At 34.2% G+C, this 26798-nt stretch overlaps 3 protein-coding genes across 7 annotated transcripts in view; 1 reads left to right on the top strand and 2 right to left on the bottom strand.

Moving 5' to 3' along the window:
- Nucleotides 1–8821, bottom strand: part of LOC127165350 (E3 ubiquitin-protein ligase RNF43) — a 122308-nt gene extending 113487 nt beyond the window's left edge. For both annotated transcript variants that reach the window (XM_051109853.1, XM_051109854.1), the window contains exon 1: nucleotides 7674–8821. In XM_051109853.1, coding sequence (XP_050965810.1) covers nucleotides 7674–7913 — 240 coding nt within the window. In that variant the 5' untranslated portion in view covers nucleotides 7914–8821. The remainder of the gene's footprint in view (nucleotides 1–7673) is intronic.
- Nucleotides 8822–10040: 1219 nt separating this feature from the next.
- hsf5 (heat shock transcription factor family member 5) lies at nucleotides 10041–14404 on the bottom strand. Its single transcript, XM_051109461.1, has 7 exons — nucleotides 14328–14404; nucleotides 13600–14078; nucleotides 11394–11633; nucleotides 11043–11137; nucleotides 10438–10860; nucleotides 10220–10296; nucleotides 10041–10118 (listed from the first exon to the last, which is right to left on the bottom strand). Exons 2-6 carry the CDS (start codon nucleotides 14045–14047, stop codon nucleotides 10252–10254), a joined length of 1251 nt encoding a protein of 416 aa, XP_050965418.1. The 5' UTR covers nucleotides 14048–14078; nucleotides 14328–14404; the 3' UTR covers nucleotides 10041–10118; nucleotides 10220–10251.
- A 1415-nt stretch (nucleotides 14405–15819) lies between these two features.
- On the top strand, nucleotides 15820–19475 carry supt4h1 (SPT4 homolog, DSIF elongation factor subunit). 4 transcript variants are annotated; one of them, XM_051108785.1, is made up of 5 exons: nucleotides 15820–16023; nucleotides 16677–16783; nucleotides 18791–18846; nucleotides 19105–19158; nucleotides 19245–19475. In XM_051108785.1, exons 1-5 carry the CDS (start codon nucleotides 15955–15957, stop codon nucleotides 19310–19312), a joined length of 354 nt encoding a protein of 117 aa, XP_050964742.1. In that variant the 5' UTR covers nucleotides 15820–15954; the 3' UTR covers nucleotides 19313–19475. The 4 variants fall into 4 exon arrangements, with proteins under 4 accessions (XP_050964742.1, XP_050964741.1, XP_050964739.1 ...); XM_051108784.1 differs by lacking the exon at nucleotides 18791–18846 and adding an exon at nucleotides 16868–16923 and having other exon boundaries at nucleotides 19245–19474; XM_051108782.1 differs by lacking the exons at nucleotides 18791–18846; nucleotides 19105–19158 and adding exons at nucleotides 16868–16923; nucleotides 17186–17239 and having other exon boundaries at nucleotides 19245–19474.
- Nucleotides 19476–26798: the final 7323 nt, after the last annotated feature.

The raw sequence follows: 26798 nt of genomic DNA, 5'->3' as shown, positions 1-26798 counted from the left end.
TTTGCAGCTGTAATTTATATACCATTATAGAATTTAGAAATTCTACAAATTATTTATATATAATTTAGATACGATTGTAGAATTTTTTAATATTAAAACATTTTGATGTCATTTTATTTTAAGTTTTAGTCATTTCATTGTGATGTGGTCATTTTTTTTAAATATTTTTATTAAATTTTTTAATTTTGAGTTTTAGTTTCAGAAATGTACTTCTACTTGCATTTCTAAATTTCACAGTTCACAAGCATTTTTCAAAATTGTAAAAATTTCTCTAATATTTTTATTTTATTTCACACTTATTAAATTGCAAAATGTAGCAATTTGTGAAAATTGTTTCTACACCAAATTAAATTGGATAATTCAGATCCAGTGTCATTTTAGTATTATTTTATATATATTACAGAATTTATGAATAATACAAAATGTGTATATTATTTAAATACTATTACAGAATTCATTAATATTTTTTAAATGTTTTAGTTTTCATTTAAATTTTAGTTCAAGTTTTAGTCATGTTGTTGTGATTTTTTTATTTTATTAATTTTATTAATTTAAAAAAATATTTCTATAGACCTTTAATAGATTTTTATTTTGAATTTTATTAGTTGCTGAGACAGCATTTTCAGTTTTCACATTTCTAAACAGTTTTCAAATTTTTTCCAAAAATGTTTTGTCTAATATTTTTATTTTATTTTACTTTAGTTTATTTCGATTAAAGAAAATGATTTTATTAATTTTAGTTAACAATAACATCTTTACCCACACTGTAAAAATTATGTTATGAATTTGTAAATAAAACATTACATTACGTTTGTTTTAAAAGAAAAATGCTAGTTCAGTTTTTCTACTTCAAAATTCTACATTTAACTCAATGCGTTACTTGCCATATCATTTGATCTTGTAAAAACCTGATGAGAAATGTTTGAGTTTATGCTTAGATCTCTTCTGAGTCTGGAGAGGAGACGCATGAGAGATTCCCGAGGGTTTTTTCCATAAGAGAAACATCAGGAGACTAAAGCAAAAGCTTTCAATTTGCAGGCTGGAAGACAAACATCAACAGGTCGGGAGCCGAGAGGAGGCCCGGACGGCCTGTTATCAGTTTCCAAGAGGGAAATATAGACAGGAAACCCATCTGAATGAGGGGAGGGGAGGCCTATCGGAAGCGCAGAGTAAACAAGCTCCTTTTTAATCATCTAGACTTGCGTTTTCAACCTAACGCTTTGATCTCGTACTCCATTAACGCGTTCATCCCAACCTCCCTATCATCCGTCCTCCTGAGAGATCAGACGGGGCAGGAGATTATTTAGAAGAAAAGTGGAGAGTTACACGATAGATACGAAGCTGCCAAGTCATCGAGGGCGTTTGCTCGGCTAATTCTAACGTCTGCCGTCGTGCCCGTCGTAAGCCAATGAGCCATTTCTGTAGAGGTCACATGAGAAAAATGAGGTCAGTTTGAAGATCGGCTGATGATAGTAAAGGTTAGATGAGAGCAGGGCCGGTGATTCAATCAGATCGTACACCATAAGGCATTACTTTTGCTGAAAATTACATTAAAACGTGCATATACCGTACAAAAAAAATGCACTTACGCACGTTATCATTCAAAAGTTTTGTTTTCGAAGCTTACTGAAGAACGTAAAGAAAATATTTCAATTTTTTCTGCTTATATTTCTTTGTAATTAATGATGAAATGTATAAAAAAAATACTGTAAAATAGATCAGAAAAAACAGTAATATTGCAAAATGTTATTACAATACAAAATAATGGTTTTTATTTTAATATACTTTAAAATATAATTTATTTCTGTGATGCAAAGCTGAATTTTCATAAGATGTTACTCCAGTCTTAAGTGTCACATGATCCTTCAGAAATCATTTTAATATGCTGATTTATTATTCGAATTATCAATGTTGGAAACAGTTGCTTTTTTGGAACAACAGCATTTATTTAAAATAGAAAGATTTTCTAACAATATACAGTACTGTTTAAAATTCTTTTTTTTGAAAAAAATTAATACTTTTATTCACCATTTGCATTATTCAAAGAAACCTTAAAAAAATAAAAAAATAAAAATCACAGGTTCTAAAAAAAAAATATTTGGGAGCACAACAGTTTCAAACACCGAAAATGATAATAATAAATCAGCATATTAGAATGATTTCTGAAGGATCATGTGACAGTTAAGACTGGAGTAATGATGCTGAAAATTCAGCTTTGCATCACAGGAATAAATTATATTTTAAAGTATATTAAAATAAAAACCATTATTTTATATTGCAATAACATTTTGCAATATTACTGTTTTTTCTGTATTTTTGATCAAATAAATGCAGCCTTGATCAGAATTACAGACTTTAAAAACATCACAAGTCTTCCTGATCCCAAACTTTTGAGCGGCAGTGTAAATTAAAATATAATTTATTGCTGTATCAAAGCTGAATTTTCAGCATCATTACTGTTTATCAATGTTGAAAACAGTTGTGCTGCCCAATATTTTTATGGAAACGGTGCTACATTTTATTTTTCAGAATTCACAGATCAATTTAAAGATCAAAGAGCAGCATTTATTTGAAATAGAAATCTTTGGGTAACATTAGAATGTCTTATAATGCATCATTTCTGAATAAAAGCATTAATTTCTTTTATTAAAACTCATTTCACCCATCATGCCACCCAGCATTACTGTAGGTAAGAGGATCTTAGATCAGTAGCTTCAATCAGGGGCTCAGTATAACCTGATACTGCTCTTTGTGAGCGTTTACAAAGGTTAAGCTGACCTCTCCGCCACAAAGCGTCAAACACACGGGGAGGGGAGAAGGAAGAAACTAATCTAATAGACTTAGAAGGAAAGCATTCCTATCAAACATTGTTTGACTGACCCTCGTAGCCACTGCTAGATTTAAAATCATGGAGTCAAATAAATATATCCCTCAAGAATGGCCTCCAAACACCCAAAACATGAAAGTATGCCATTGTTGTTTTGCTTCTAAAGTGTGCTTGTGCATCTTCCTTTACAATAAATGAAATTAAATGCAATGACATGCGGACATTTAAATATGGAAGCCCATTTCCACCACAGAATAAATAAATAAAATGTTATTGCAACTTTTTTTCCTCTCAATTCTGACTTTTTCCTCCTTGCAATTCTGTTTTGTTTTGTTTAAAAAAGGCAATTGCAACTTTCTCACAATTCTGACTTTTCTCAGTTGTTTTGTTTCCATAAAAAAGAGGTAATTGAGACTTTTTATCTTATAATTATGGCCTTTTTTCCTTGCTACTGTTTTGTTTCCTCAACAAAATAATTTTTCATTTCATAATTCAGCCTTTTTGTCTTGCAGTTATGAGCTAATACCATCCAATTCTGAGATTATATCCTACAATTCTCAGAATTTAGAGAAAAAAAGTGAAAAAGGTGAGATAAAGTCATTACAATGTTCTTTTTCATCCTGTGGCGGAGACAAGCTTCCATATTTCTAATATTTAAATACATTTTGGGGTCACTATATTGCTTTGTTGATGTAAATAGCACTAAAGACTTTCGGTGGTTTTCTCAAAAGTTTTTATACTCGTCGCCATACATCTGGATAGCTCTGAAAGAAAAGCGGTGTGGCGAAAGACTTTAAGTCATGTGTCTTACTGACATGCAAATAGTAAGTCTGTACTGTAATATTAGAATGATATATATGCATATACGTATATAAAATAATATATTTTTGGTTCAAACAGCAAAAGGTACCACTTGTGTCAAATCAAACTGCACATTTGTAATGCAAAATAAACAGTGCACGTACGATCGGCCTCCATTAAAGACCAGTGGCTGCGCCAAGAGGCCTTTTCTCCTTAAATAAAACATTTCCACCATCATCATGTCTGATCTTGTTTTGCTCTGCCTGTGATCCGCCGACCGGCCCAGAAAAGCCAGTCAAATTTGGGTAGCGCCGCTCGCCAACCTGTGGCCTGGAGAAACAACATGCTTAGGAAGATCAAATGGGACGGGAGATGTGTAATTACTGGTGGTTATGAAAACTGGCTGTCATCCTCAACGCGGCGAATTCAGAGCCGCCCGAGGACAGCCGAGGCAGACACGCCTGGAAAAGCACTAATCCAGCACACTTAACTAAACAGGCAGGCTGTTGCCTCACTTCGCTTAGTTTGGAGTTTAACACGGAGGCAAACGAACCATGGGTGGTTGGGCCGCCCGATATATATTCATTGTTGTTCACCATGTATTTTGCTGGAAATATAAAACTAAGCAACACTGTGCACATTATAACGAATCTGACTGAATCAGCTCAAACTCGTAAGAATTCAGAACGAAATTTAAGCCTTTTGTTAGCATCACCACGAAGTGAAGAATTTTCAATTTATTAAAAGATAGAAAAATTATACAGTTTTAGAAAAAGAAAATCAAGCAAATACATACACAATTCCAGATATTTATTAATTTATTTATTTTAATTCTAAATATTTAATTGATAAAATGTATTTATAAATTTCCACTTATGAAATAAAATATGTAATTTTAACCAATAAATATATATATTTTTATATATTTTATAAAATTATATAATTTATAATTATATAAATAAGTTTATATATATATATATATATATATATATATATATATAGATAGATAGATAGATAGATAGATAGATAGATATAGATAGATATAGATATATAGTTTAAATAGCAACAATACAAAAAAAAAAAAAAAAAAAAAAAAAATCAAAGCAAATACATACACATTTCCAGATATTTATTAAAAGATTGTTTTAAAAAAATGTAAATTGTAAATCTTCCTTAAACAAAACATGTTGGAAAATATGCCTTGAATGTTTTAGCCTTAAATATTTATCAGAACTTTAAAAAAAAAAAAAAAAAAATTTGGTGAAAAACATGGTGGAAAAACATGCCTTGATTATTTTAACTAGATTTTTACTACGTTACTTTTTATATTAAACATTTTGAATTTAAATACATGTGAATATGAACACATACGAATTTCCAGATATTTATTAAAAGTATAAAGCTATAGAATTAAATTGTAAATATTTTTCCTTACGTTCACTTGATGCAAAACACTGTGGAAAACATGCCTTGATTATTTGAACTAGATTTTAAATGCATTTTACGTTATATCAAACACTTCTAATTTAAATGGCAACCGTGGACAAAAGCAAAAATTTAAATACATAGAAATACTCCGATTTATAAATCAAATGGTGTCAAAAGGCCAAAAAATATCAAGACTTAATTAAAGCTTTTTCACCAGGCCCTAGTGCACTCCATAGTTTGACGCACAGCATACAAACACGCTATACAGTAGATGGCTCGATATCATTCTTCCCAGCAGCAGATAAAAGCCGTAATGTTGAATTCATGTGGTCTGGCCAAAGGAAAAAGTAAGGGAAGAAAAGATAGAAACTTCCCCCTACCCCCACCTGCTTCTATCACTTTGTCCCCTAGAGGAAGGGAACATTATGCAGGAGGACAATGCGCCAAAGCAAGCCAGGCCTGTTGCAACAGGTTGGCGCTGCAACAAAAAGCATCTGTCTGTGCGACACGTTCTCTGGAAGCGAGAGACTGATAGCCTTCTGTAAATCAAACACACATGCATGCATTATCGTTCTGATAATTAGTCAGCGGATGTTTCTTAACCAATACAAAGCACTCGCTCAAGTACAACTGCCGCTTTCAGCCGCTCTACAGTTCACAAAACACCCATGAACCTTCAACCTCTGAGTTACAAATCCACAATGTTCTTTTGCATGGGCTTGCAATTACAATTTACATCCTGCATGTAGATACTAGTTACCGGCGGCGTGAATAACACCTCAAAACACTTATGATTTTGTTAAAACGACCAAAATAAACTCTCAAGACTCACGCCGAAGAGAGACCAGAATATTCACAGAGACTTGAAACTGGACTTTCTTAAGTAAGAAACCACCTAGCAACCACTCAGAACACCTTAGCAACCACCCACAGGCACAGGCACACTTTCTTTAGATAAGGCAAAAATCTAGTTACAACATGCAACAGAACATTGAGGCAAAATGCGTTTTGCCAATAAAATAAAACTTCGGAAACACTTTTCTCCATCCGTGTCTAATGAAGCAATCATCTTTTAAAGAGAACTGCTGTCAAGCTGATCACAAACACGCATTGCACTAACAAGCAATCGGTTTTAGTTTATTTTTTATGATGCAGTAACTCTTTCCCACAGGGATAAAGGCTTTTAAGATCCATTTACAGTTAGTGCATCCCCTCTGGCTTGATCTGAATGGCTCTCGCAGAGAATCGCAGAACTCACAGCCTTCAAAGCTCAAACATCTGGCAGTATGGCCTCGGAGAACAGACCTAACGCTTTACAGCACCACAAATCTATCAGCTCCAATAAGACCCGGGCAGTTCTTGGCACTCACACAGATGCATTCGATGACTTCCCAGGTGAGCGATTTCGCATGCGAGACGACGACAGATCTCGGACGAGATGCAACATTAGCGCCGTACACTTCTACGCCATCAGCAAACTCTGTAGACTTCTGCGTTATTGATCATGCAAAGAGCTGTTGCCGTTTTTGGTACTATGACAAAACATCTACAGCGGCCACAAAATGATTCAAATTAATAGTCAGAATGTGACTGCATTTATTCTGCCAACTGTTTTGTTAGAAGAGCGACAATAAATGACACTTGCTTTGATCTAACATCTAACACAATGACATTCAGACAGTTTTAAGTGACCAAATATCTTTTAGGGTCACCATCTGCCAGTAAAAGCTTCCAGGACCGAAGATGATCAAGCAAAGAGTTGTTGGTTTTACTGGTACTATATGACAAAACTTCTACAGTGGCACCAAAATTAAAAACAATAGTCCAAAACACTTGCTTTGCAAGAATTTCTAATGCATAACAGAATGTTATTGCATTTTTAAGTTTCTTTACAATAACTTACACTTGCTTTGATAAAATATCTAATGCATATATTCAGACAGTTACACATGCTGTACTTTCCAGTCTTTGTCTGCCAGTTAAAGCCTTCAAAGGCAAAGATGCTCATGCAATTAAAAAATCAAAAATAATAGTCTAAAACAAACAGAATGTGACTGCATGCTTGTGTTTCTTTACAATAAATGACACTTGCTTTGATCTAACATCTCACGCATTGACATTCAGACAGTTGCAAGTGTTGCTAAAGTGTACAAATACTTTACTTTTCAGGCTTTGTCTGCCAATTAAAAGCCTCCAAAAGCAAAGATGCTCATGCAGTTATTTTCTGATACTGCATGACAAAACATCTACGGTGGCACCAGAATTAAAAAATAATAGTGTACAGAATGTGATTGCATAAATGATAAACGACACTTGCTTTGATCTAACATCCCATGCATTGGCATTCAGACAGTTTTGCTTATGAGTCCAATTCTTTTTAATGCCATTGACCGCCAGTTAAAGCCTCCAAGAGGAAAGATGCATGAGATACGGAACAGCATTCCCTAAAGGGTTTTCCACAGCAATGCAATATAACCTCCATTTCAAGAACCTCTCAGTGAACCATTGTTCTCCAGTATAAAGAACGTTTTATGGAATGGAAAGGAAAGGCTCCATGAAGATGCCAACAAGGGACATCAGTCCAATGCAAGACTGAAAAACAACTTCCAGCTCTTACCTGCATCAGTTTCCCCTCAGCATAGCCTGCGCTGCCACCGGCGAACACCCCTTCTAGGGTGATGGGCCTGCTGGTGGGCTCCTGTTTCAGCAGTGACACCTTGATCATGGCTCGGGGTGCGGAGCGTTCGGACTCCACAGCGGCGGCTAGTTCCAGGCCCGTGTGGCCCAACACCACCTGCAAGGCAGCCATGAGCAGCCACGGCCAGAGCCCGGCCAATCGCCGCACAGGAACCCTCATTGTCCTGGCTGCAGCGGCGGGCTCCGGCCATACATTATGCACTGTTCACAAAGCTATCCGTCCAATTAGAACTCGGATAAAAGACAGGAGAATCCTTAGAGGTCACTGAAGCTGTCCAAAAACCCAGTGGATTTTAGAGTGGATAGTTTTTGAGCTCAGCAGTTGAAATTTGAAATAAAAGAATATTATTAACAACTGAATGGAACTTTATTTGGTGACTGGCCTGTATCACTGACAGAGCATGACTGACAGAATGACAGAGTGATTGACAGCGGACCGACTCCTGGCGCGAGCATTGATTTAAACGACAAAAAAAGTTTAATATGATCTCCTAAAGGTCGGATCAATAATATTACAGATTTCACCGTGTCTTCCCGCGCGTCGTGATTGATAACGTGACGTCATAATGACTCCATTATTGTGCGGTGCGCCGCGTCCACTTCAAAGGATTCCAAACATTCCAGAATGTAACAGGTTGTAGCAGAATCACCGTATCCATCAATGCAACAATGTCTCAGTTATTCCACTCTGATCAAGCCGTAGAAAACACGCAGAACAATCCCACTGTGAACGCCTGCAAATGTTTCCCATGAGGTCCAACATATAAAAAAAAAATGCGACGGGAAAAATATTATCCAGATAAAACAAGAGCTTTGCGGGAGCGATCGAACACACCGTCAGGAGAGAGCCGTTTCTGAACACTCACTTCCATGTTCCTAAATGAATTAAAACTTCACAAACCTGCTCGACTCAGATTAAATCTCCACAGATCCATGTCGAGAAATCCAGTCACTTCAAGTGTAGAATCCGCAAGCGCTGCGCTGTAGTCTCAGTGTTGTTGATCCGAACAGCAGGAACGCTGGAAAAGTTTAAAGTTGAGAGTGAACGCGAGCGTGTGTGCGTGTGTGTGTACCTGCTGACTGTCAGCGAGGGTGGAGCAGAACTGATCCGACCCATTAAGCTTGCACACACACACACACACACACACACACACACACACACACACACACACACTGCGCCCCCTAGCTGACATCACTGGAGAAACATCAGAATTACAGAGTGATGCTGGATGCCAAAACGTGAATATAATAATCGGTATAACAACTGTAGGCTCCACAACAACGGGAACAGATGTTAATGGGTAAAGATTTGGAGAAATATAGCATTCCATCACTTGCTCACCAATGGATCCTCTGCAGTGAATGGGCGCCGCCAGAATGAGAGTCCAAACAGCTGAGAAAAACATCACAATAATCCACAAGTAATCCACACCACCCCATTCCATCAATTAATGTGTTTGTGAAGCAAACATCTGTGTGTTTGTAGGAAACAAATCCATCAAGTAATAAAAGTCCATAATTCCACTCCAGCCAGCGAGCAAGGGTGAATACATTTTCTGCAAATTCTGATTTTTCTTTTTAGAGATGTTGATTTGAGGCAAACAGAAAAAAACACATGGAATACAGGTTTTTAATTACAGTTTAAGTGACTGTAATTTGCATTTGTCATAGGACAAAAAAAAATAATTACACTATTTAACATTATACTTAACTGTTAATTAAATCCTAAATAGGTCATTTTAAAATGAAGTCCTTAGGGAAATGGGCATTCAGTGTACTGGACATTACAAACTGGTTTATAATCTAATAATATATTAAATATAATTATCTGAGCAGTCAAAATAACAGAAAGCACACAGCAATGACCTGTTCAGTCTTTATCAGGGATTTCACTTGCTTTGCATTTATTCAAATTAAAAAAGCTGAACACAAATCAGTTCATTCAATGCTATTAAAATCTGACTTTCACTCTTGTGCTACATTTAAAAAAATAAATTGTATTATGAATTGCTTATGAATACTGATAAGTTAAATAAAATAAGAATATTTATGACATAAGATAAATATCACATTTACTCTCTAGATATTTAAAGCATGTGCATTTAACATAAATACCATTGTGAAAAAACAACTTTTCAAAAAAAAAAAAAAAAAAAACAGCGTGCAATATTAACTTCTCACTACTTCAGATCTTCAAATCCTTTTTGAAAAAATACTTCATAAGTGTAAATAACTTATATAACTAATAATAATAAGTTAATAATTAAATAAGCATAAGCACAAATAAATTACAATTTTAATAACTTAGCACATGTATGCTTGTCATTTGCATATGCTGATTAATCCTGCCTATCGTCTGTGGATCCTAACAACCATAAAGACATAAAAAGTTACAATTAAAAATATATATGAATGATTGTTTAAAAACATGATGTGAAGGTGTGATTTAATCTGAAACTGTCCTACCTAAAGCACCTGCAGTGAGTCTTGCTCTGCTGTCAGTTTCTGATGCTTTCCTGAGTCACTTTCTGATCTGTAGCAGCCTGATTAAATAGTATTGAGTTATATCATCAATCCATGAAGGTTACATTTTAATTTAAATAGTCTTTGATGTGTGTGATACTGTATCTTTAGCTAAAACACACACTTAAAGACCGACTATGACGATACCAGCGTCTTTTGACCTTTTCTGAGGCCTCCAGAGATGCCGAATCATCTTCTCTGAGTTGACTGGCATCTTGCTTCTCCACATCATGTCCCTCAGACTCCAGTTTGATGTACTGAGTGCCCACACCGCAGGCCACTGGAGAGGGACGCTCGTCTCTCGTAGGACTGGATGCCGCAGTGTCGATCCTGGAGCTCTGAGGACTGTCAGGTTCGGGTTTGGAGGCAGCAGGTAAAGTGTAGAGAGAAGGGCTGGAGGTGTGCTGGCCTTTCACAGGGGTGCCCATTCTGACTACATGGACGTTGGGCAAACCCTGGAACTCATCTACTATCTGGAACACCCTGTCGAGGTTCACCTCGCCCATCTGACACTCAGCCGTAAGGCGTGCGGGCCAATTTGTGGTTTGGATGCTGTTGTAATGGTGGCTCACTGGATAGTTCTGCTAGAGTAATGATAAATTAAAGTAATGATTATGAAAAACAACAAAAAAAGTGTTGTTGTATTATATTTATAAAAAAAAATGTTGCATGTTGTTCACAGTTTTGTGAGATTCGCTCCAAAATAGTTGTACGTAATTATGAATTATCCGAAATATATGCATATGAACTGTGTAATGTTTCTCACCGGGTAATAAGCATAATGTGAATATGGCAGAGGTGTTTGATCTCTACCTGCTCGATCTGCTTCAAACAAACCAGTGGTGCAACACGGACAAACTACTGAGAGCAAAACAAACAAATGTTGAACAAAACAAGGCAATACGTTCATAAAGCTTCTCCAAAAATTATGAGGACGTTGGTGTCTCTGCAAATCTGAGCACAGTTTGAGACCCTGCGGAGATCTCAAAACTCCAGAATGAATCCTTTTCCTGTTGAAAATACTGAAATACACTGAAAACACTGTTTTTAACATGTTAAACAATGGCTTTATTTAATAAATTAATGTAATGCACTGTAGGATAAAGTAAGTCAGTACCTTGAGAGTAAAATCCAGGAGGATAGGACAGCTGATGGGGTATATATTTAGGCTCCTGTGGAAACAGAGCACAGGGATTGGACTGAACCATTTGAGGAGTGTTGTACGGATTGAAGCGGATGACAGACACCGGGACGCCGTTGTTAGAGTAGAAGGGAGGCACATCACTGTAAGGAAATATCCAGTGGAGCGGAGGGATCGGGCTTCGCTCAGACCCCTTCTGCTGATGAGATACAGAACCTATGAAATTAATATAAAGGAGAAGTTTATAGATCATTGAACAATTTAAAAAGCTACAAAATTTTATGCCGACACTTCTTCCTAAAACTGTAAATCAAGATAGTCTAGTGGAGTCATTTTATGTTCTAGTATGCATGAGGGCCTGAGTCAAATCCTGATATAATATGCATTTTTATAATGAAACAAGCAAAATTGTGATTGCCCTACATTTTCATATATGGAATAAGATGGAATTGACTTTTTAATAACACTGTGTTTCATGGGAAAAACCCAACCTCAGATAAAATGAACTTTTATTATTTGTGACTTTGGACCACAAAACAGTCATAAGTGTCAATTTTTTGAAACTGACATTTATGCATCACCTGAAAGCTGAATAAGCTTTTCATTGATGTATGGTTTGTTAGGATAGGACAATATGTGGCCGAGATATCTGGAAATCTGAGAGTGCAAAAAAACAAGAAATCAAAATACTGAGAAAATCACCTTTAAATTTGTCCAAATGAAATTCTTAGCAATGCATATTACTAATCGAAAAATATGTTTTGATATATTTATGGTAGGAAATTTACTTCATGGAACATGATCTTTACTTAATATCCTAATGATTTTTGGCATAAAAGAAAAATCAATTATTTTGACCCATACAATGTATTTTTGGCTATTGCTACAAATATGCCCGTGCTATTTATGCTGGTTTTGTGGTCCAGTGTCACATTTGTAATACAGCTTTGGTTAAGTTTTCACTGTAATAATTACTGCAATGTCTTCAGACCCAATCACATACTTTTGAATTATGAACTACAGCATTTTCACTAAAGACTGCATATCTCGTTAAATGCTAAAACTCATTGGTTGCACTGAAAATTCATTTTTTATTATATTATTTTTAAGTTTTGGATGGACTTCTTCAAACACCTTCATGCATGTGTCTTTTTGCTGTGAGATCTTTGATTTTTTATAAAGTAAACATAACAATAACTCTGATATTGTTAGTAACAGATAAACACTTATGGACTGATGCAGCTTGGTTTGTGAATTTTTTTTTTTTTTTTAGGAAAATCAGTATCAAACAACATTATCAGGCTTTGGAGGAATGTTCATTTGTTCATCCCTCAATCATCATTCGAATGCATTGCATTATATATTTTGATTATTTAAATATAATCTTGCTAAGACATATGTGATCCTGGACCACAAAAACCAGTCTTAAGTAGCACGGACAAATTTGTAGCAATAGCGAACAATATATTGTATAGGTCAAAATTATCAATCTTTCTTTTATGCCAAAAATCATTAGTATATTAAGTAAAGATCAAGTTCCATGAAGATATTTTGTAAAATTCCTATCGTAAATCCATCAAAACTTAATTTATGATTAGTAATATGCATTGCTAAGAACTTTATTTGGACAACTTTAAAGGTGATTTTCTCAAGATTTTTATTTTTTTGCACTCTCAGATTCCAGATTTTCAAATAGTTGCATCTCAGCCAAACATTGTCCTATTCTAACAAACCATACAATGGAAAACTATTTATTCAGATTTCAGATGATGTAAAAATCTCAATTTTAAAAAAATGGACCATTATGATGGTTTTGTGGTCCAGGGTCACATATTATTGAAGATATAGAGTGACCACTGATATTTATATTATTTTATGCAACTATCTGCCATACTGTTATAAACTCTCAGTGATTAACATTACAAGCATCAATTGAATGTCTGTATAAATATCAGCATCTGCACCAAATTTTTTGCTCTGTTTGGGCTTTTGAATAAAACTAAGCTGACTTTTCCTCTATATTCTTATTATATCATACTATATGAGCCATAAAAGCCTACTCAGCATAAATTATTAAAATAGTTTATAGCTCATCCAGACGTGTGATTTCTCAAATCATTAGTCTTATTGAGGAAAGTTGTCACCACTCATGTTTAATCTTGTATATGAAAGTTATACTGGCCTCTTTTGTGTTGAGACTGGTTTTGGCGTGGACGACGAGAGGTCACCTCCTCTCCGGCCTGCATCTTGGCCTTGTTACCGAGTGTGAGCCTCTTCATATGCACCAGAAGCTCCGGCCGACCCTGTTTGAAGTAGGGATTGTGGAACTGGTGCAGGTTTCGGGTTCTGTCCCTGAAAGGCACGTCGTAAACCTTCCGGAAGCCATACAGGTTGAGCTGCCGGATAAAGCTGGTGAAGTTGCTGGTCTTGAATAGTTTAGCATCTTCTTTGACTGGTGACAGCAGTTCATCCTCAAACCGCTGCTGGTCGACAATCAAGCTCTCTCCATTTGGGCTCCAGAAAACTGAGTCGTTTTGGGGACTGTTTATCAAACGCCACAGCTTAGCTGGGAAGTTATTGTAGTTAATGTGGACTCTGAGAAGAGATCTATCAAACTCCACATCCATCATTGTCAAATCAAATAATCAATCATTTAACGACCTGCAGATGATGGAAATTGCATAAACATCACTAAAATTCAAAATAGACATTTAATTAACATCATTACTTTTTCAAACATGTCGTTAGTTCATAACAGATAAACCTTAGATGGAATAGATCATTATAAACATTCAATAAATATGAAAGTTGTGATCATAATAGAACACAACACATGTATATGATCAAAATCTATGAAACTTTGTTAAAGAAAATCAAGTAATTCATAACTTTACTTGTCTTTATATTTACCATCTCCTTCCAGAACCGTTACTGGAACCGTTATGCGCGTTCACATATAGAACGCATTTAAACCGCATCGGAATAAGGTTCACGTGACCTCTAAGCTCACGTGAGTTAACAGCGACCCCTAGTGACTTTTAAAATCGCTTCAGAACAAATTTTGCTTAAAAATACTTTGAAATCATAAAATATTTAGGGAAAAAACACGTTATGTAATTTATTATAATTATATAAGGCTTTGTTTTTTTATTCATTCGACAATTTCCATCCAATATGAAACTTTTATTTTGCAGTTTGTTTATGTTAATCCTCTAAAATTGCTTTAGAACAAATTTTGTTTCAAAAATATTTTGAACCATCTTGGAATATTTTGAAAAAAACATTATGGAATTATTAGGCTTTGTGTTTTCTATGCATTCGATCATTTCAATTTCATTATGAAACTCTTATTTTGCCCAATTTGTTTAGAGTCACCCTATAAAATTACTTTCTAACATATTTTGTTCAAAAATGTTTTGAACAATCAAGCAATATTAAGGGAAAACATTATGGAATTAATAGGCTTTGTGTTTTCTATGCATTCGATCATTTCAATTTCATTATGAAACTCTATTTTGCACAGTTTGTTTACAGTCATCGTCTAAAATGGCTTTGGAACAAATTTTTTTTTTTTTTTTTTTTTTTTTTTTTTTTTTTTTTTTTAATCTGAACCAACATGGAATATTAAAAAAAAAAAAAAAAAAAAAAAAAAAGATGATGGAATTATTAGGCTTTGGGTTTTTATTCATTCAATAATTTCCATTCCATTATGAAACTCTTATTTTTTTCTAGTTCGTTTACAGACACTTTCTAAAATCGCTTTGAGAAAACATTTTGCTTAAAACATTATGGAATATTTAGGGGGGGAATATATATATATTTTTTGTTTTTGTTTTTATTTATTCAATCATATCAATTCCATTATGAAACTCTTATTTTGAACAGTTCGTTTATTGTCACCCTCTAAAATTGCTTTGGAACAAATTTTGTTTAGAAACAAATATTTTGAACCATCATTGAATATTTAGAAAAAAACATAATAGAATTAATATTGTGTTTTCCATTCATTCGCTTATTTCCATTCCATTATGAAACTTTTATTTTGCACAGTTTGTTTATGGTCACCCTCTAAAATTGCTTTAAAACAAATTTTGTTTTTTTAAAAATTAACCATCGTGGAATATTTAGAAAAAAACATTCTGGAATTATTAGAGTTTGTGTTTTCCATTCATTCGATTATTTCCTTTCCATTACGAAACTTATTTTGCGTTCTTGTTGAAATGTAGTATAGACAATACCACTAATTTAAGCGCAGCTCATTGATCACAAACATATTTACAGATTAATTATCCAAATACAACTTAGTGACATATTGAATAAAACTAATATTCCACGTTAATTTTATGACCAAAAATAAACATAAACTAATATTTCATATCTCGGTCGAGCGGCGCATATCAGTGACGTCATTTAACGTCGCCGCTTGTGCGTTTGTGGCTAGCGAACGCTAACAACTCGTAGAAGCGATTGTTGTTCTGAGGCATCTATAAAGATATTTTTTGTTTAGTTTCAAGTATATTTCATTAAAGCGACAGGAATGTCTCTGGATACTGTCCCGAAAGATCTGCGTCATTTGAGAGCGTGTCTGCTGTGCTCTCTTGTCAAGGTAAGCGAGACATCTATCAAAACATATGCTTTCATCGTTGATATATTTACATATTTATATACAGCAGATGAATATAGCAAGATTATGTTGGTATAAAACTCTATACAATAACTTTATCTTACCACGATAATGTTTTTGGCCATGGAAATACCATGTTTCAAATATATTATGGTGATTGTGTGTCTATGTTGTGTGTGTGTGTGTACTTGTTTTTGCTACATTGTGGGGACAGGATAGTAAAACCTGAAATTTTTGACATTGTGGGGACCGGCTTGTGGTCCCCATGGGTACAAAAGCTTATAAATAATACAGAATGAGATTTTTTGAGAAAGTAAAAATGCAGAAAGTTTTCTGTAAGGGTTAGGTTTAGGGGTAGGGTTAGGGTAAGGGGATAGAAAATACAGTGTGGACAGTATACAAACCATTGCGCCTATGGAGAGTCCCCACAAAGATAATGAACCAGACGTGTGTGTGTGTGTGTATCTGCGTATCTGCTTCTTACAGTCATACAATGTACATTAAACATATTGTTAGATACAATCACAGGCATTACAGTTATAATATAGTTTAAACAGTTTGTTTAACTGTGGCAAATGTTTGTAAGAGAATACTGAATATGTTTGATTGTCATTCCTCATCTTCTCTGGTTTCAGACTATTGATCAGTTTGAGTACGACGGATGTGACAACTGTGAATCATACCTGCAGATGAAGGGTAATCGAGAGATGGTTTATGAATGCACAAGCTCTTCTTTTGATGGGTACGTAATGATATTTCTCTCAATTATTTCTTTCAAAAACACGCATGTGTATGTTGGATTTAATGTGTGATGTCTTTATTACAGTGTTATTGCTATGATGAGCCCAGAGGACAGTTGGGTGGCAAAATGGCAAAGAATCGGTGAGTATTTGAGTGCACTTTACCTGTGAGATGTTCAGAAGCAGTCAGGTGAAGTTGCTTTGCTTACCTCATTCATTTGCATTAGCACTTTTACACAAAACGGATGCCAAAAAGCCACTTTGCATAAATAAACGTGTAAATAGCAGTGCTAATGTTGCATTAATTATGAAACAACTTCAATTTTAGCTATAAAGCAGCTTGACAGAAGGCGAAAGTGTCATTATTCAGATCAGTTCAGTAACAGTGTGGATGTCTTTCTCAGGTAACTTCAAGCCAGGTGTCTATGCAGTAACAGTAACGGGTCGGTTACCTCCAGGTTAGTGTCTGATTCTGGTCTCGTTCAGCAGAATGGCTCTCTCATGACTGCGTTTTGTGAGGCTGATTGTGTGTTTTGTCTCTCAGGTGTGGTGCGAGAGCTGAAGAGCAGAGGCGTCATCTACAGATCCAGAGACACGGCTGTTAAAACATGAAAAGTTTCATCGGTTTATGGATCACACGTTTGTAAAGCTACACATATAAACCAGCTGTTTTAGTGACTGCTGTTCTGTTAGTGTCTGTTATTTCATTTAATGTCTTATGATTTTCTTTTTTACTTACATTTTTTGGGTTTTTGGAGCGATAATGGTTGGATGGATAAATGATTGATTTGATTAATTTGTGTAAATGATTTAAACATGAATAAAAGTTTTATAAACAGCATTTTGTTTTCCCACTCAGCCTTTGTTTTTGTTTTTTTTTATATATGGTCAGTGAAAATGAAAGTATGACCGAAAACCATTTACATATAACTCTCATTACACATATATTTACAAAATGCTAATTATGCTGGCTTAAATAGCTGGAATTATATTATGCATGTGCCTTCATGGTTGCATGCTCTTTGTGTGCACATAAAATCTAGTTATGACCTACTAGAACTTGTTTTTGTCATTTAAAAGCTAACTGAAACTAGCTGAAGCATGAAAATCCTCATAATACACTAAAATGAGTGTAAAACTTTTTTTTTTAAGCTTGATTGATAATCAAATGAAAGAGAATTGAAGCTCAGATCCACATCAGCTTCCTGTTTCAAGATCAACCGTTGAGTCTCATGAGTCTCGTCACTCAGATTGACCTGATTAAATAAATGACTCACTCTTTAATGTACAAAAACTATCAAAACCTTCATGTGTGTTTAAATATGTATCTCTCTGGTGCTGTTTGGTCACTTTTTTTTTTTTTTTTTTTTTTACTTCATCTGAATGTTAGAAAACCTGGTAAAGATTTTGCTACTTGCTATATGAGCAAAAAAAAAAAAAAAAAAAAAAAAAAGATTTATGGATTTGATTTTCACACAGTTTTAGAGTAAAATGTTATAAAATGTTACATATTTGATTAAAGTACTAAATAGTACTAAACATCTGTAACTCAAAAAAAAAAAACTTTTTTACAAATGACAAAAAAAAAAATATATATATATATATATATACAGTACTGTGCAAAAGTTTTAGGCCACTAGTACGACGGATGTGACAACTGTGAATCGTACCTGCAGATAAGGGGTAATCGAGAGATGGTTTATGAATGCACAAGTTCTTCTTTTGATGGGTACGTAATGCTATTTCTTACATTTAAAGAGAGAATTCAGTCCATGGTAAACATGATCATCATTTACTCTCCCTGAATGGCTTGCTTGCTTTCTTACACATACCAAAAATAGAAATAAAGTAACCCATACAACTTAGGAAAGAGATTTACACTGGTCTGGAAAGTTATGGGATGTCAAAGATGATGGGATTTCCATTTTTGAGTCAATTATTTATTTAAAAAACACACCTGTGTATGTTGGATTTAATTTGAGCACTAATGTGTGATGTCTTTATTACAGTGTTATTGCTATGATGAGCCCAGAGGACAGTTGGGTGGCAAAATGGCAAAGAATCGGTGAGTACTTGAGTGCACTTTACTTGTGAGATGTTCAGAAGCAGTCAGGTGAAGTTGCTTTGCTTACCTCATTCATTTGCATTAGCACTTTTACACAAAACGGATGCCAAAAAGCCACTTTGCATAAATAAACGTGTAAATAGAAGTGCTAATGTTGCATTATGAAACAACTTCAATTTTAGCTATAAAGCAGCTTGACAGAAGGCGAAAGTGTCATTATTCAGATCAGTTCAGTAACAGTGTGGATGTCTTTCTCAGGTAACTTCAAGCCAGGTGTCTATGCAGTAACAGTAACGGGTCGGTTACCTCCAGGTTAGTGTCTGATTCTGATCTCGTTCAGCAGAATGGCTCTCTCATGACTGCGTTTTGTGAGGCTGATTGTGTGTTTTGTCTCTCAGGTGTGGTGCGAGAGCTGAAGAGCAGAGGCGTCATCTACAGATCCAGAGACACGGCTGTTAAAACATGAAAAGTTTCATCGGTTTATGGATCACATGTTTGTAAAGCTACACATATAAACCAGCTGTTTTAGTGACTGCTGTTCTGTTAGTGTCTGTTATTTCATTTAATGTCTTATGATTTTCTTTTTTACTTACATTTTTTGGGTTTTTGAAGCGTTAATGATTTGATGATGGATAAATGATTGATTGATTAATTCATGTAAATGATTTAAACATGAATAAAAGTTTTATAAACAGCATTTTGTTTTCCCACTCAGCCTTTGTTTTTGTTTTTTGTTTTTTTATATATGGTCAGTGGGGTTTCTACAGTTTACATTACATTTACGTTACATTTTAGACATTTAGCAGACGCTTCAAAGCGACTTACAAATAGGACAATGGAAGCAATCAAAATCAAAATCAAAATACAAAAAGAAATCTCTCAATATCACTTTGTTTGGACATGCCAAACTCAATATAGATATAATTTTTTCTAAAAAGTTGAAAATGGAGAAATGATACTGATCAAAACCTGCAGCTTTGATACATACTGTATAGTGAGAGTAAGTGTTTCGTTATTATAATATTACAAAATAATTTGCCTGTTTTATTAAATATATACTCAAATTAAAATATCTATTTATTCCTATTTATTCACACGTGTAAAGATATAGCAAAGAAGCTTTTTTTTTTTTTTTTTTTTTTTTTGCTGTTGCACCCACCTCTAAACTGATCTCAGATCACTGAGTTCTGATGGGGTTCATCACCTATGAATATTACAAAATAATTTAATATTGCAAAATAATTTGCATGTTTTATTAAATATATATTTAAGTTTAAATATCTATTTATTCACATGTGTAATAATATAGCGAACAAGCTGTTTTTTTGTTTTTTTTTTTGCTGCTGCACCCACCTCTAAGCTGATCTCAGATCACTGAGTTTTGATGGGGTTCATCACCTATGAATATTACAAAATAATTTAATATTGCAAAATAATTTGCAAAAAGAAAAAGCAAGCTCTTTTTTGCTTTTTGTTAATTGTATAATAAATAAAGAAGAAAAAATAAAAATAAAAAATAGAATACAAAAAGAAGAGAGAGGGTAATGTGAGTTTTTTTTTTTTTTTTTTAACAGTTAAAAAGGTCTTTAAAAATCTTAATTTGTCCATTCACAAATTAAGGCCTTAAAACAGAAAAGAAAATCTTAAAGTTACATACGTTACAAAAATGAATCTCTTCGTCAGTATTTTTGTTCATTTTCCAATTCAAATATCTAAACATCCTTAAATCAAGATACATTTTCCTGTTAAGGAGAACGGATGTGAATTCTTGTTTTCTGAAAAACTTCAGTTCAACTCAATTCAAATTTATTTGTATAGCGCCTTTCACGATACATATCGTTGCAAAGCAACTTTACAGCAAATTAAAGTTTTTACAACATATTTAGCAGTAGCTTACTAGTGGTGACTGTGTCAAGTTGATGTACATATGACAGATGTGTGGTAAAGATCAGTTAATGATGTAATCAGACAAAGAACACCATAAATTAGTAGCAAATTTGGTTGTGCTGTATGTTGTTTCTTAAGTAAGTTTATGCTTAAAAACAAGAACAAACATTGGCCAGTAGAATTAAGATGTTTCTGAACCCACTGGCAGATGTTCTCATTTTAATCATAAACTCACTTGATTATTTTGATCAATTTCTTAGAAAACGAAGCCAAGCCAGCAGAAACCCTGTGTAATTTTGAGACGACACCATGAGAGGGCGCTGTCACTCCTCAAACTCCAGACTCCAGGACTAGAACAAGCTCACTGTCACACTGCAAAAATGTGCAGTAAAAATCGGTTAATGACGTAATAAAACAGAGGGTAAACACTATTAACAGCGATGTTTATATGTTGCAGTCAAACTTAGAACAAAATTTGGTAGCACTCGTTATGGTTAGAGATCTGAACACCCCACTAACCCACACTAAACTAACTGATATAGCTCATCTAACCTGTGTATTCAACGATCATGATGCAGTAAACGATGTATCATTTTCTTAGGAAAAGTGTGCTGTTCCTTTTTATACGTTTCTGAGCTCGGAGGATGATGCAACACCTAAATATTATACATTTGACTTGAGTATTATACTACTGACACGTGTATATATATCCAAAAACCTTTTTGGTATTTTATTCCTTACACTTGTGGTGTTCCTGGGGGGAAAATGTCCAGCCTGCAAAAAAATGCTGTATTATTACCAAAAATTGGATTTGATCTTTTTATTATTAACAGGTTTTGTATTTTTTTTGGAACTGATTGGTTGTGGGCCCGTGGGGTCATCGATCGGAGCTCATGCACCTCAGTTCGGAGCCAAAATTATCCACAAATAATGCATTTGTTCACTCAAAACCAGAGAAACTCAAACCTGTTCTAACTCAAAACATGAGTTGACAAAAAGATTGAATCCAAGATTTGACGATATAAGATCAGATTAGGTAAAGATATGTGCAACACAGCAAGAGTTCAATTACTGAAATAGCCCTCATGAGTAAGTGAACAAAATGAAGTAGATCTGAATAACGAAACACTTACTCTCACTATACAGTATGTATCAAAGCTGCAGGTTTTGATCAGTATCATTTCTCCATTTTCAAATTTTTAGAAAGAATTGTATCTATATTGAGTTTGGCATGTCCAAACAATGTGATATTGAGAGATTTATTTTTATTATTGTGATATTTACAGAACCACTGAATATTTTAATGCAAGCATATGGGACATGAGTGCCTGTGTTTTTTAAGACAAAGAAAAAAAATGTGATGTCTGTAGGAAAATGTCATGTAATGCAACAAAGCGTCACACAGACGCAAATCCGTCACAATTATTCACATAAACACTGGAATCAACCTTTGATGAAGATGAGCTTTGTAAAAACAGTTTCTTTTTTCGATGTAGATGTGGGAAGCGTGCCGGGGTGGGCCTGATTTTTCCATGTTTGACAAACACGCTTCACATCTACACCTCTGTCACGTTTCAGAGGGAAACATCACCTCCTTCACACGCGGGAACAGTTACTGACTGACTCACAAACAAGACCCGAGAGTCATTTCAGACATTTCACTGCAGGGCGACACTCTCTGAGAAATGTTTTTACTTCTCTGCACTCAGAAATGTCCCATCAGAAGTATTTCTTGATATTACATGATGTTTTATATATATTTATACTTATACTTTAGTCACACTTCAAATAAAACATTTGACAAATGAGGTTTATATAGTTTGAAATTTCAGTGTTTGAGAGATATTTCATATTTAATGCAATGGCATTCAGACATTTTGAAGTGTAACAGTAATAAACAAATATCACTTTACGTGTGACACGAGCAGCAGACAGGAAGTGGTTTGTTTGAACTGAAAAATTCTAATTGGAACTTTTTAAAAATGTTACATGTTTCAGATAGAAAACAGTTTGAAAAAGGACTAAATGTCATTTTGAACGTCACCTACTAAACATGATGCATGAACATGGGTGGATATGATTGTAGTTAGGCCTGAATGAATCATAGTAATGATAAAACTGTGATCTGTGACTGTGACCAGGATCCGTACGGGTTTGACAAACAGCCAGTCACAGCCCCGCGTCACTGCACTTATCAAGATGTTTGATCAAGGTCATTACGAACTGAAACGCAAAGCTGAATCAGACATAGCGTTCGTTTTGAGAGTGATCTTACTAATGTCCCTTATGATTACAGAGCTCATTTACATAGATGGACATTTGCATACAAGTGCAAAAAAAAATTCTCTCTCTCTCTCTCTCTATATATATATATTATATTGCAAAATAATTGCTTTTTTGTGTCTTGTTTTTAAGCCTGAACATTACAAAATAATTTTGTATTAGAAAATAATCTGCAAGCATCTTGTTTTTTTAGCCTGAATGTTACAAAAGAATTTATTGTTACAAAATAATTTGGAAGCATCTTGTTTTTTAGGCTGAATATTACAAAATAATTTGCCTGTTTTATTAAATATATATTCAAATTACAATATCTATTTATTCACATGTGTAAAAATATAGCAAACAGGCTGTTTTGTTTTGTTTTTTTCCCTCAAAACTGATCTCAGATCACTGAGTTCTGATGGGGTTCATCACCTATGAATATTACAAAATAATTTAATATTGCAAAATAATTTGCATGTTTTATTAAATATATATTTAAGTTTAAATATCTATTTATTCACACGTGAACAATATCTCAAACAAGCCGTTTTTTTTTTTTTTTTTTTTTTTTTTGCTGTTACACCCACCTCTAAACTGATCTCATGTCAGTGAGTTATGATGGGTTCATCACCCATACAAATGAAGAAGAGAAAGTTACTTAAAATGTAGTAAATGAAACTCAAGAGTGAAAGTTCAACTTCTCATTAGAACTCAGATAGAAATAACTTCAGTGCTCTGAAGAGAAATGAAGATTGAAATCATGTAAAAGAAATATTTAATATTGGGGTTCTTTAAAACACTAAATGGTTTTAAAATAACTAGATAATTGAAAATTCTTTATAGAATTCATGTTTTCTATTAGAAACACGTTTGGGTTTTAAGATCTTGTTTATATTCAAATACATTTAGGCGCGAATGCAGGTGATCTCGTCTTCCCTCCTCAGTTTTGAGTTGTGTTGGGTTTAACCACAGATACATAACAGCGGCTCACTACGTAGGCTGTATATGTGCACTTCAAAGTGTTTCAGTTTTGCACCCAAGTTTACACCCTAAAACACTGTGCAAAAACACACCCACTCAGTAACAGAACCCGTTCAAAACCAGCAAGTCAGCATACAGTATGACCGAAAACCATTTACATATAACTCTCATTACACACATATTACAAAATGCTAATTATGCTGGCTTAAATAAAATTATATTATGCATGTGCCTTCATGGTTGCATGCTCTTTGTGTGCACATAAAATCTAGTTATGACCTACTAGAACTTGTTTTTGTCATTTAAAAGCTAACTGAAACTAGCTGAAGCATGAAAATCCTCATTATACACTAAAATGAGTGTAAAACTTTTTTTTTTTAAGCTTGATTGATAATCAAATGAAGGAGAATTGAAGCTCAGATCCACATCAGCTTCCTGTTTCAAGATCAACCGTTGAGTCTCATGAGTCTCGTCACTCAGATTGACCTGATTAAATAAATGACTCACTCTTTAATGTACAAAAACTATCAAAACCTTCATGTGTGTTTAAATATGTATCTCTCTGGTGCTGTTTGGTCACTTTTTTTTTTTTTTTTTTTTTTTTTTTTTTTACTTCATCTGAATGTTAGAAAACCTGGTAAAGATTTTGCTACTTGCTATATGAGCAAAAAAAAAAAAAGTTCTGAAAAGGTTAAATTGCCCTGAAAAAACTGTCACACCTATACTCCTTGCTGTATACAATACGCGCATTGAAAACGAATGGGAACAATTGTCATTCTGTGGAAACAAAATCTGATTTTTTTGTGATTTTTTTGTGTCAACTTCAAATCCGAAACACAACTTGTTTAGATTTATGGATTTGATTTTCACACAGTTTTAGAGTAAAATGTTATAAAATATGTTACATATTTGATTAAAGTACTAAATAGTACTAAACATCCATAACTAAAAAAAAAAAAAAAAAAAAAACTTTTTTACAAATGACAAAAAAAAAAAATAATAACAATAATAAAAAAAAAATATATATATATATATACACAGTACTGTGCAAAAGTTTTAGGCCACTAGTATTTTCACCAGCTAAAAAATGGTTTAAAGTAAGTTATTTCTTTATCTATCTTTTGCTGTAGTGTGTCAGTAAAAAATATCGGTTTACATTTCCAAACATTCTGTTTGCCATTAATTGTAATAATCTAGTGAGATTTTTGTTTGCACAAGGAGTCTGACAACAGCCAGTGCTCCACACTGAGATCTGATCTCACCATCATCCAGTCTGTCTCTGGAATGACATGAAGAAACAGAATAACTGAAACAGACTAAATCCAGAAGAACTGTGGCAACATCTCCAAGATGTTTCAAGTAACCGACCTGCAAATCTACCTGAAAAACTCTGCACATAGGGCAAAAACTACTTTAAACGCAAAGGATGGTCACAGCAGATGCTGATTTATTTTAGTTAATAGAAGTTAATTGATAAAGAAAATCTATTTATGACATTGTTTTTGACAGCATCCTCATTTTATATGGCTAACCGCCTAAAAATTTTAACAGTACTGTAATTTTGTAGGTGTAGGTCTCTTAAAGCGTCTTGGAGATGTTGCCACAGTTCTTCTGGATTTAGTTTGTCTCCGTTTTTTCTGTTTTTTAAGACAGACTGGATTGAATGATGGAGAGATCACATCTCTGTTTGCACAAGGAGTCTGACAACAGCCTGTGCTCCATACAAAAATCTCACTGGATTATTACAATTAATGGCAAAATGAATGTTTGGAAATGTAAACTGATATTTCCTACTGACACACTACAGCAAAAGACCGACTTTAACTGACTTTAAACCATTTTTTAGCTGATGAAAATACTAGTGGCCTAAGACTTTTGCACAGTACTGTATGTATATATATATATAAACTTGTAACTAGTAACTTGTTAATCATGTTAAAATCTTGCTAGTAACTTGCTAATCATGCTGCTAACATGCTAATTACTCTAGCAACATGCTTGTAACTTGCTAGTCATGTTAGAATTTTGTTAGTAACTTGCTTATGCTAGCAACATGCTAGACACATGTTAAGCAGGCTAGAAACATGCTAACAACATGGTAATCATGCTGATAGCATGCTAATAACATGCTAATCATGCTAGGATCTTGCTAGTAACATGCTAATCATGCTAACAACATATTAGTAACATGCTAGTAATATGCTAATCATGCTAGAAACATGCTAGTAACATGTTGATCATGTTAGAAACATGCTTGCAACTTGCTAGTAACATGTTAATCATGCTAGAAACATGCTAGCAACATGCCAGTCAGGCTAGAAATATGCTAGTAACTTGGTAATCATGCTAACAACATGGTAGAATCATGTTTGTAACTTGCAAATTATGCTAACAACATGCTAATCATCCTAACAACATTGTAATCAGCCTATAAAATGCAAGAAACAAGCTAATAATGCTAAAACATGCTAGTAGCTTGCTAATCATGGTAGAATCGTGCTAGTAACTTACGAATCATGCTAACAATATGCTAATCATGCCAATAACATCGTAATCAGTGCATAAAAATGCAAGCCACAAGCTAATCATGCTAAAAGATGCTAAAACATGCTAGTCCCTGGTGAGAAAACCAGCATATGCTGGTAGGTATGTTTTGATGCTGGTTTACGCTGGTCCTAAACATACCTACCAGCATATGCTGGTTTTTTCACCAGGGTAGGTTGCTAATCATGGTAGAATCATGCTAGTAACTTGCGAATCATGCTAACAACATGTTAATCAGCCTATAAAAATGCAAGCAACAAGCTAATTATGCTAAA

This window comes from Labeo rohita, chromosome 5 (assembly GCF_022985175.1).
Source record: "Labeo rohita strain BAU-BD-2019 chromosome 5, IGBB_LRoh.1.0, whole genome shotgun sequence".
NCBI lineage: Eukaryota > Metazoa > Chordata > Actinopteri > Cypriniformes > Cyprinidae > Labeo > Labeo rohita.
Note: the sequence above shows the minus strand (reverse complement) of the source record. Positions and strands in the feature narration are given on the sequence as shown.